The sequence below is a fragment of the Bubalus bubalis genome, chromosome 2, assembly GCF_019923935.1.
Source record: "Bubalus bubalis isolate 160015118507 breed Murrah chromosome 2, NDDB_SH_1, whole genome shotgun sequence".
NCBI classification, from domain to species: domain Eukaryota; kingdom Metazoa; phylum Chordata; class Mammalia; order Artiodactyla; family Bovidae; genus Bubalus; species Bubalus bubalis.
In genome coordinates, this window is record NC_059158.1 from 74,127,899 (window position 1) to 74,140,130 (window position 12,232).

The 12,232-nt window shown below is 40.0% G+C and overlaps 1 protein-coding gene across 7 annotated transcripts in view; it reads left to right on the forward strand.

The window, feature by feature from the left end:
* The window catches only part of CHN1 (chimerin 1), a 202,051-nt gene that overhangs the window by 143,712 nt on the left and 46,107 nt on the right, over positions 1 to 12,232 (forward strand). For all 7 annotated transcript variants that reach the window (XM_044933506.2, XM_044933518.2, XM_006073585.4 and 4 more), the window contains one exon: positions 10,643 to 10,720. In XM_044933506.2, the coding sequence (XP_044789441.1) occupies positions 10,643 to 10,720 (78 nt within the window). The remainder of the gene's footprint in view (positions 1 to 10,642; positions 10,721 to 12,232) is intronic.

The following is a 12,232-nucleotide window of genomic DNA, read 5'->3' on the forward strand; positions in this document are numbered from 1 at the left end:
ATAACTTCAGGGATTTATAGAGTTCTGTGTAGAAATCTCTAATGTTTGACTTAAAATGTATTTGAAAATTTTGAAGAGGTGATGAATCTGGTAGATGCTATAAATTTAAATATAAGCAGTACTAAATTGGCTAGTGATCTGAGGGATACTAGAATATAAATGATCTAGAAACTTATTCAAATGATAGCCTTTCCAAATTGCATGTTAACTATAGGTAATATGAGGGGCAGAAGAGTTTAAAGGAAAGACGGAATCTGAAGTCACTTAGACCTGAGATCAGCTCCTGTTCTCACCACTTACTAGTTAGGTGACTTTAATCTGAGCTTCTGTTTCTTTATCTATAAAATGAAACCTGCCCTGTTGTTTTAACAACTAAGCTACTTTGTTGTTGTTCAGTCACTAAGTCATGTTCAGCTCTTTGCAACCCTGTGTACTACAGCCTGGCTCCTGTGCTCTCCACTATCTTCCTGAGTTTGCTCAAGTTCATGTCCGTTAAGTCAGACATCTAACCATGTTGCTATCTAGCCATCTCATCCTCTGCCACCCTCTTCTCCTTTTGCCTTCAGTCTTTCCCACTATCAGGGTCTTTTCCAGTGTGTTACCCTTTCACATCAGGTAGCCGAAGTATTGGAGCTTTAGTGACAGTCCTTCCGATGGTATTCAAGGTTGATTTCCTTTAGGATTGACTGGTTGGATCTCCTTGCAGTCCATGGGACTCTCAAGAGTCTTCTCCAGCATCACAATTTGAAAGCATCAATTCTTCAGCGCTCAGCTTTCTTTATGGGCCGACTCTCACATCTGTACACGACTACTGGAAAAATCATAGCTTTGACTAGATGGACCTTTGTCGGCCAGGTGATATCTCTGCTTTTTAGTACATTATGTTTATCATAGTTTTCCTTCCAAGGAGCTAGCATCTTTTAATTTCATGACTGCAGTTACTGTCCACGGTGATTGTGGAGCCCAAGAAAAGAAAGCCTGTCACTGTTTCCACTTTTCCCCCTTCTGTTTGCCATGAAGTAATGAGATTGGATGACATGATCTTAGTTTTTATGGAATGTTGAGTTTCATGCCAGCCTTTTCACTCTTCTTTCACCCTCATCAAGACGCTCCTTAGTTTCTCTTCACTTTCTGCCATTAGAATGGTATCATCTGCATATCTGAGGTTGTTGATATTTCTCCCAGCAATCTTGATTCCAGCTTGTGATTCATCCAGCCCAGCATTTCACATGATGTACTCTGCATAGAAATTAAATAAGCAGGGTGACAATATACAGCCTTGGCGCACTCCTTTCCCAGTTTTGAACCAGTCCATTGTCCTATGTCTGGCTCTAACTGTTGCTTCTTGACCTCCATACAGGTTTCTCAAGAGACAGGTAAGGTGGTTTGGTATTCCTGTCTCTTTAAGAATTTTCCACAATTTGTTGTGATCCACACAAGTCAAAGGCTTTAGTGTAGTCAGTGATGTAGAAATAGATGTTTTTTGGAACTCCCTTGCATTCTCCATGATCCAGTGAATGTTGGCAATTTAATCTCTGGTTCCCTGCCTTTTCTGAACCCAGCTTGTACATCTGGAAGTTCTCAGTTCATGTACTGCTAAAGCCTAGCTTGAAGGGCTGTGAGCATAGTCTTATGGGCTTCTGAAATGAGCACAGTTATATCGTGGTTTGAACACCCTTTGGCATTGCCTTTCTTTGGGATCAGAATGAAAACTGACCTTTTCCAGTCCTGTGGCCATTGCTGAGTTTTCCAAATGTGCTGGCACATTGAGTGCAGCACTTTAACAGCATCATCTTCCAGGATTTGAAATAGCTCCACTGGAATTCCATCACCTCCACTAGCTTTGTTCGTAGTGATGCTTCCTAAGGTCCACTTTACTCTGCACTTTAGGATGTGAGGCTCTAGGTGAATGACTACACTGTAGTGGTTCTCCAGGTCATTAAGGCCTTTCTTGTATAGTTCTTCTGTGTATTCTTTCCACCTCTTTTTAATTTCTTCTGCTTCTGTTTGGTCCTTACCATTTCTGTCCTTTATCATGCTCATCCTTGCATAAAATGTTCCTTTGATATCTCCAAGTTCCTTGAAGTGATCTAGAGTCTTTTCTATTCTTTTTTTTCCCTCTCTTTCTTTGCATTATTCATTTAAGAAGGCCTTCTTATCTCTCCTTGCTATTCTCTGGAACTCTGCGTTCAGTTAAGTATATCTTTTCCTTTTCTTCTTTGCCTTTTGCTTCTCTTCTTTCCCCAGCTAATTGTTAGCCTCCTCAGACAACTGCTTTGCCTTCTTGCATTTCTTTGGGATGGTTTTGGTCATGCCTTCTGTATAGTGTTACAAACCTCCATCCATAGCTCTTTGGTACTCTGTCCAGATCTAATCACTTGAAACTATTTGTCACCTCCACTCTATAATCATAAGGGATTTGATTTAGGTCATACCTGAATGGCCTAGTGGTTTTCCCTGCTTTGTTCAATTTGAGCTTGAGTTTTGCAATAAAGAGCTCATGATATGAGCCACAGTCAACTCTAGGTCTTGATTTTACTGATTGTGTGGAGCTTTTCCATCTGCAAAGAATATAATCAATCTAATTTCATTATTGATCATGTAGTGATGTTCATTTGGAGAATCATCTCTTGGGTTGTGAGAAAAGGGAGTTTGCTGTAACCAGCATGTTTTCTTGATAAATCTGTTAGCCTTTGCTCTGCTTCATTTTGTACTCCTCTCCAAATTTGCTTTTTATTCCAGGTATCTCTTGACTTCCTACTTTTGCATTCCAATCCCCTATTATGAAAAGGACATCTTTTGGGTATTAGTTCTAGAAGGTGGTGTTGTTGTTGTTCTGTCACTAAGTTATGTCCAACTCTTTGTGACCCCCTGGACTGCAGCACACCAGGCTCCCTGTCTTTCATTCTCTCCCAGAGTTTACTCAAACTCATGTCCATTGAGTCGGTGATGCCATCCAACCATCTCATCCTCTGTCACCCCCTTCTCCTCCTGCCCTCAATCTTTCCCAACATCAGGGTCTTTTCTAATAAGTCAGTTCTTCGCATCAGGTGGCCAGAGTTTTGGAGCTTCAGCACCAGTCCTTGTAAGGAGTATTGTGGGTTGAATTCCTTTAGGATTACGTGGTTTGAGTGGTCTTTATAAAACTGGTTAACCGCACCTTCTTCCGCATTAGTGGTTGCAGAATAGACTTGGGTTACTCTGATGTTGAATGACTTGCCTGGGAAGGGAACTGAGGTCATTCTGTCATTTGTGACACTGCACTCAAGTACTGCTTTTCAGACTCTGGTTGACTATGAAGGCTACTGTATTTCTTCCAAGGGATTCTTGCCCACAGTAGTAGATATAATGGTCATCTGCATTAAATTCTCCCATTCCTGTACATTTTAGTTCACTGATTCCCTATATGTCAGTGTTCATCGATGTTCATTTTTGCCATCTCCTGCTTGACCATGTCCAATTTATCTTGATTCATGAACCTCACAGGACTTGAGTGTTTCCACTTTGACCCAGCCACTTCATTCTTTCTGGAGCTATTTCTCTGCTCTTACCATTGGACACTTTCTGACTTGGAGTCATATCTTTCAGCATCATATCTTTTTTTGCCTTTTCATACTGTTCATAGGATTCTCATGGCAAGAATACTGAAGTGGGTTGCCATTTCCTTCTCTGGTGGACCATGTTTTGTCAGAACCTTTCACTGTGACCCATCTGTCTTGGGTGGTGCTGCATGGCATGGCTTGTGGCTTCATTGAGTTATGCAAGCCCCTTCACCACGACAAGGCTGTGACCCATGAAGGGGAACTAAACTACGTCATACCTGTAAAGCATTTACTAGTACAGTGCCGTGTAGTTGTCAGTTAATAAATGTAAGCTGACATATAATTGTTAAGTACCTTGAATATATTCCACTCTTGGCTCTAATGGAGAGAAACTAGGTTACAAATGATAATTTAGGGGACACAAGTATGAATAATCAGTATATCTAGAGTGAGCTGAATTTGCTTGGATCTACAAATTTTGATTGTGGAAGAGCTGTTGTTTATAACTCAGTTTCAACATTTTGCAGAAATTGCAGAATTTGCTAAACCTGAATTAGTGTTTTAGATCACCCAGTAGTATGCAAATCCAGCTACTCTACACATCCATGAGCCTTAGGGCCATGCTAGCTAGAACAATCTTTTATGGTACTTATTGGATGGAATGTTGATTTAGCTTAGTTAACTGGAGCATTGAGGTCATGAGTCTGTGATGTCATCATGATGTTACAAAGGAGGTAACTGTTTGCATGAGGTCTTTGTAGTTTTCTAGAAAACATTCTTACTGTTAGTATGTCCTGACATTCGGTAATTGGAGATTTATTCTTTTGGCTTAAGTCTTGGTCCCATACTAAAATCAGATACTCATGGAAAAGGAAGTGTAATCAGTCATCTGCACCCTAGTGTAAGCAGAATTTGAGGCAGGAAGGAGGAGAGGACGGGGTTACTCAGTTTGAGCCCAGGGATTCAGATTACCAGTACATGGTAAGTTTAAAAACTGCAGAATGGTGATGCCTATGAAAAGACCCTGATGCTGGGCAAGATTGAAGGCAGAAGGTAAAGGGGACGACAGAGGATGATGGTTGGATGGCATCACCAACTCGATAGACATGAGTTTGAGTAAACTCCATGAGTTGGTGATGGACAGGAAAGCCTGGAATGCTGCAGTCCATGGGGTTGCAAAGAGTCAGATACAACTGAGCGACTGAACTGAACTATGATGTGTCCCTAAACCATGTGGCTACAGTTTGACCTGAAACTCACGTTGCTTAGGACAGTGGCCTTGGGCCTTTAATGTGTATCACTGTCACAGGTTAGACTAACTCTGAACTTGGACAAATGGGGTCTTGGAAGGAAAAGAGGTGAAACTTCTATTTGTTAATTACTTTCTGTGCTAGGAATAATGAAAAATGCTTATTATCTCATTTAATTCTTAGTCATTCTATAATGTAAGTACTTTTAATCCACTTAAATCAGTAGCTTGAGCAAAGACTCACCACAGCCAGTAGATGAAGGGGTTAAGGTCAGCACTTCTCTCTGACCCAAGAGCCCATGTTCCTGTTTTGCTAGGCTTGGTGAAAATGAGAGGCTAGCTCAGCACAAATCCAGTATTGTTACTAGACAACAGCAGAGTGGGGTCAGTGGTAGAAATTTCTTTATTTGAAAAACAGCAAATGCATTCCTTTCCAAGGTCACCTATTTCCCCCTTACAACACTACCAGCCCGCATTTTCCCAGTCCTCTTCTCTGAACTGCAAATGGTATGGACAAAGGTAGACACAGAGAAGTTGTGGAATCTGCTCCTTTCCCATCTCTCTTTCCAGCCTAGTCACCCTTATCTGAGCAGAATACAGCAATGATATCTGTGTTAAGGATGGACAGAGTCAGGTCCAAGACAGGCCAAAGGTTCCCAGTCAAAATACAAAGCAAAATACTGCTGGTGTTTCCAGCAAAAATGACCCGTGAGCATTTCTTTGCCTATAAAACGTCCATTATGCAATATGTCTCGGGCTCTATAACCAAGAACTAGGACAAAGATATGAAGCATCACACATTGTTCCTGACATCTTAACAAATGCTGAGAATCTTCTTTCCTTTTAGCCCCATCCCATCCTGCTCCCTCAGCTAACACACATTATATGCCTTTTGAAAGATAGGATTAGAACTAGCATGGGGGGAATTTGATAGAGACCATAATATAAAGAGAAGAGCAGGAGTTTTAGGCATGCTTGTATGTATGAACCAAAGGCAGATTAATCTAACTCCTTATACAGAATGGGTTCCCTTGTGGCTCAGCTGGTAAAGAATCTGCCTACATTGCGGGAGACCTGGGTTCAATTCCTGGGTTGGGAAGATCCCCTGGAGAAGGGAAAGGCTACCCACTTCAGTATTCTGACCTGGAGAATTCCATGGACCCTACAGTCCATGGAGTCACAAAGAGTTGGACACAACTGAGTGACTTTCACTTATACAGAAACCTGTCTTATATTACACAGTGTACATACTATGCAGCTAATATTTGGCACAGCAGCCCTGTATCATTTATTGAATGCTTGTATGGATGTGAGAGTTGGACTATAAAGAAAGCTGAGTGCCGAAGAATTGATGCTTTTGAACTATGGTGTTGGAGAAGACTCTTGAGAGTCCCTTGGACTGCAAGGAGATCCAACCAATCCATCCTAAAGGAGATCAGTCCTGGGTGTTCATTGGAAGGACTGATGTTGAAGCTGAAACTCCAATACTTAGCCACCTGATGTGAAGAGTTGACTCATTTGAAAAGACCCTGATGCTGGGAGGGATTGAGGGCAGGAGGAGAAGGGGACGACAGAGGATGAGATGGCTGGATGGCATCACCAATTCGATGGACATGAGTTTGTGTGAACTCCAGGAGTTGGTGATGGACAGGGAGGCCTGGTGTGCTGTGGTTCATGGGGTTGCAAAGAGTCGGACACGACTGAACAACTGAACTGAACTGAACTCCCTGTAGTCTTTTCTTCTTTATGTATTATCCCCAAACTGTCCAGTATCCTGTAAGATAAGTATTATTAGCCATGAACATGAAAGTGTTTGTCGCTCAGTTATGTCCAGCTCTTTGAAATTCCATGGACTGTAGCCTGCCAGGCTCTTCTGTCCTTGGAATTCTCCAGGTAAGAATACTGGAGTGAGTAGCCATTCCCTTCTCCAGGATTATTATCCATGGTATGTAATAACCAAGGCAACAAATAAATCTCCCAAGGTCAGGATTCAAACTTCAGTGTCTCTGATTTTAAATCACATTTTTTATTATAATACACTGCCCCCCAGTAAAAAATAGCTGCCTTCATTTGATTTTTATTCATTGAATCTTTATTTGTACCAGCTACTGTGCTAGATTCAGGATTTATACTGAGATGTGTTAGACCTAGTTCTATATAAACAGCTACATAGGCAACTGTGATATGAGGTAGAAGGTGATACGTCTCGTAATTAATGAACAAGTGAAGGACTCTGAGGTTCACAGGTGGGTAACGTCACAGCTAATTGCTTCAAATGGTCAAAGGCGTCCTGAAGGAGGGGGTATCGGAATGGAGCCTGAGGGCTGCATTTCCTACTGCATGTACTGTGGGCTACACTTGAGATCTAGGTCTTAGTGATTTATTACTTTTTCTTACCATTCGGTGTTCCTCATTGTTTGCAGTGTCTTACAATCTATTGCTACTCTTCAGAACTGAAAAGAGAAAATAACTAGAGAAACACCCTGAATACCACAGAGAAAAAAACAACTACTCTCAGACTCCATGGTTTCCTTTCATTTTCTCATTTGAGTGGATATAGCATAGTGTTTGGAGAAGGCAATGGCACCCCACTCCAGTACTCTTGCCTGGAAAATCCCATGGACGGAGGAGCCTGGTGGGCTGCAGTCCATGGGGTCGCTAAGAGTCGGACACGACTGAGCGACTTCACTTTCACTTTTCACTTTCATGCATTGGAGAAGGAAATGGCAACCCACTCCAGTGTTCTTGCCTGGAGAGTCCCAGGGACGGGGGAGCCTGGTGGGCTACTATCTATGGGGTCGCGCAGAGTTGGACACGACTGAAGCGACTTAGCAGCAGCAGCAGCAGCATAGTGTTTAAAAGCCTGGGCTGCCATCTGTGGGGTCGCACAGAGTTGGACATGACTGAAGCGACTTAGCAGCAGCAGCAGCAGCATAGTGTTTAAAAGCCTAACTCCTATCCATCACTTAACCTAATAGCTGTACATTTTGGGGAAGTTAACTTCTATAGGCCTCAGTTCTTCCCGCTATAAAATGAGGGTAATATATGCCTCATAGATAGTTCTTCTGTGGAATTAATGGGATTCTGTATATATGAAAGTGTTTAGCTGGGTGCTTAGAGCCTAAGTACCTAATAATGATAGTTATAATTAATAGATGCTCTGTCCATCTAAGTAGATAGATATGGCCAGAAAAAATAAGGAAGAGTGGTAGACATTTGTCTGGAATGTCAGAACATTAATACTGGTTCTGAATTCAAGAGTTAGCGATTCTGACTTCAGAGCTCCTCAAAATTAATGCAGAAATGCAGTTGCAGTTATGGAAGGTGTAATAGTGACAAGACCTCCAGCCAGTTAAGAGGAACTAAGAAGTTTTTCATCTGGAATCCTTGTTTTTTGTATTCTTAGTGCCTTGGATAGTTTCCCAAGTTGTTATTATTCCAGTATTTCTTTCGTAAGTAGAACACTTACTCAGGAAAGACAGTGACTGCGGAGTCTTAGTAGACCTTACCTCTCAGTGACAAAAATATTCAGTTTTACTCAGCCATGAACTTTCTGGAGAACTCTACTATGAATATTTTTATGCTTTGGTTGAATTTTAGTTACTACAGCTGAAGAACTGGGATGATCTATAATCAAGTATTTCTTGATCAGAAATACTCAGGAAAAAAGTTTCTTGGGTTACATGGGGTAACTGTTGTCTCTAAATTAGTAATTTAAACATTCATTGTTAAATAATGTGGAGAAAAAAATTAATGTCAAATTTGCCTTTAGAGTCTGTGTTTTTCAGGCCCACTGAGAAAAACATAAACTTGCTATAGGTTGTGTGTAACTAAAGAGTTGGCTGGCCTTTCTATTTTTAGTCATCACATGAGAAACTAGGTCTAAGCTAAAGAGCAATGTAGGTTAGGCAAGGAAGTTCTTTCCATTGTATTTCTACTTGGAAAAAAAATTTTTGTCTCCTATTAATCAGGTAAGGGTATAAATTTGTGGAAATGAAACATCTGTAGATCTAAATGTTAATGTTTGCCTTTTTATTTACTTAGAAGTGTTTTTTAAAAAAGAAATCATTTTAAAAGATGAAACTATAGACTCATTAAAAAATATTGGGGCATGTATATAAATCAGTCATTCAGTATTATCAATATCTGCCATGGTTTAAGGACCACTTCATGCCCTAATTAAATTAGAATCTGCAGGGGCCCCATAGTCCTTACAGACTATGAAATCTGAAATAAATTTTTTGCACTTATCTAAGCAGATGGACTGAATTCATTTGAATATAGCATTTTTGATTCTTTAAATACAGTGTAACTTTAGAATCAGAATGGGTTAAACTTAATTACTATAGCATGATGAAACAGATGGGAGGTGTTGAGGGAACCAATATGAGAAAACCTAAGTTTACAGCCCCTTGGTTTTAAAGAAATGTACTGTGTAGGTATTGCTCTTCACTGGAGCTGGGTTTGAGGCTCTTGCCCAGCACTTGCCTTTCTGTATCAGGAAACAGCTCAGGGTCCAGCACTACATCTGGGACCTGTGTACATGAGGGACTGTTCCCAACAGGCTTGCACCGTGACCTGGCCTGAAGCTCTTTGAATGAAGAATGTTGAGATTAAGATTTAAAATAATGGTTGGACCTATTTAAAATTACAGATGCACAATAAAACTACTCAGGGTAGAGAGATTGAACTGACTGTTCCAGGCTGTCGGTGCAGACAAGGGTGTGCTCCTTGCTCTTCATGAAAATAGTACGATACCTAGTTAAACTTTTGTTTTTCATCAAAATGCTTTTCAGCTTTTGCTCATGTTTAATAAAATGGGGTTTTAGTTAACTAACTGTAGTCCATATGCACAAAGGCAAATTATAGATCAGCTTTTCATAATTTACCTGGCAGGTGGTACCTTCTTTTTAAAACCTAGTGCTGTGTGTGTTAATTTTCCTTTGCTTTTAATAGGTTAAAAAAAAATCCATTTTGTAATGATGCATGACTCATTCAGTGCTCATTGTCTTCCCACTGATTTTTTTTTTTTTTTTTTTTTTTTGCCTTGAGCCAGCAAGAAAAATCTTACATGAGAGGAGGGAGATACAGAGTTGAGGAATACAGTACTTAAATACTGTTGCTTGATTCTCATTGGTTCTCTCCTTTCTTACGGTGACCAGTCTAATCAGCCTTCCTTGCCAAGTCCCTCCCCTCCCCCACCCTCTGCCAGGGGCTTCCCAGGGTGTCAGTTGCTTGAAACTGACTGCAGGCAGGATGTAGGCATCTCTCCTTCAGAATGGACATTAATACATTTACTAGAAAAGAAAGCTTTTAGAAATGTATCATTTGTCAAAATTGCATGGCTCTTTAAAAAGGAAAGAGAAATGCTGAATGTTTTGTATGTTGGCATCGACTCTTTATTTCTGTTCAGACTTTTAAGTTTTCAGAAGCTTAAATATAGAGCCCTTTAAAAAAAAAAAAAAAAAAAAGGAAGAAAGAAGAATTTTTCTGGCTAGTGGACCTCTTTTTAAGAAGTGCTTCATCACCCTCCTCCACCTCTCCGTGCTGTTTCTCTGCAGCTCTCTGTAGGGTAGGGCTCTGTGCTGGCTGGAAGAATGCTCATTTGTTAGCTGAATAGAGTTCATCGACAGACATAGATCAATATAGGTTTGCTTTATTTCCTGTGAATTCCAAAATGCCATCCAAAGAGTCTTGGTCGGGTAGGAAAACTAATAGAGCTACAGTTCACAAATCAAAACAAGAGGGCCGTCAGCAAGATTTATTGATAGCAGCCTTGGGAATGAAACTGGGTTCTCAAAAGTCGTCTGTGACAATCTGGCAACCTCTGAAACTCTTTGCTTATTCGCAGTTGACATCACTTGTTAGAAGAGCAACTCTGAAAGAAAACGAACAAATTCCAAAATATGAAAAGGTCCACAATTTCAAGGTAAGAATATTTATTTTTAACCTTTTCTTATAAGAAAGGAAATGCACATTACTTGAAATATACAATATTAAAAGTATGTCTTTTTAAAAGTAGGATGACTGGACTAAACTGTTCTTGCTATTCAGGGAATGAAGATGTTTTAAGCATGATTTTTTTTTTTTAAGGAATAGCTGAGTAAAGCTGATAGAATCCAACCCCATTTTCTCTAGTGCTGATTTAGTATTCTGTTTGATCAGTGTATACTCAATGGTAAAAGTCTTGACTGATATTTAAAAGGTCTCAATAATGATCTTGGCATTATTATTTGTGATGCAAATATGTCTAACCACCTTTGTGGGATGTTTTGTGAGAGGATTAGACCTTATCTCCTTTCGTTTCTGGTAAAAAAGCTTTGGCTCTAAGAAGCATGTGCTGTTGCATCTGGATTGAGCAGATGGTGTCCATTTCCCATAGTTTCTGTCTTTTCTCCTCTGCTAATGAATTGACCATGGTGAAAGGAGGATGGCTACCATGGGACTGTTATGCTGCTGACACTTAGCAGCTTCTCTTCACTTTTTTTGAGTATTTTCTTTCACCTTGTGTATGTGTATACCAACTGTACTTTAATCATTTTTCATCAAAATGTGTGTGTAGATTCAAAGTATGTGTAGACCTTGCCTGCATTTATAGCATGATACAAGACCTTGAAGTTCAGTCCTTTGCAACCTAATTCGGAGAACATGTGTGAGATTGTATGTGGGAGACCCAGTCACACTTCATGGGTAAATGCACTGGCATTTCTATCTAACTGCCCGATAGTTATACGGGCAGTTTATGATAGTTTATGATGAAGTTCCTGAGACAAGAATGCTGTTAGTGTAGACAAAATGGCATTAGTTTTGATGTTAGGGGGTATCTGTTTTCAGAAGATGATAAGGCTGGAGACCCTGCTCTTCCATTTGTTTATTACTTTTTTTAGCAGATAGAATGCACCAAGCTCTGTAGTAAGACATTTCATTCCAAATTTGCAATTTTTCCTGCTTGTTAACACTAGCATTAATTTTACTAAAATGCCAAATACCCAGCCTCCAATATGCTCAGCTTTTTCCATAGTGAAAAAGATTTTTATGAACTTCAGATTATCTGGGGATAAAGGATACATCCCAGAATGCATGGGCTGTGTAATGATTGCCAATATTTCAAGGTAAACCAAGTAGTGTTTTCTTTTCTCTCTTTCAACATTATTAAAGACTTGACCTTTTCAACCAGTCTTTGATGTAAAGTGAAATTGAGACCACTGATGTAAGTCCTAACTACCTCTTCCATTTACAACCTAAACAGTCCCTCTAGGTACTAGGCCTCAGTGTCTTGCATGATGTGCTACCTGGTCCTACAGGATTTTTATCAGGAAAATGATCCCAAATATATAATTTTGCAAATACCAAATTATGTACATGTTTGGTCTCAAAAATAGCCATTTAGGTTCCTAAGCAGGAAATTATGTGAACTCTTTCAAAATGGCTGAGATTTTTA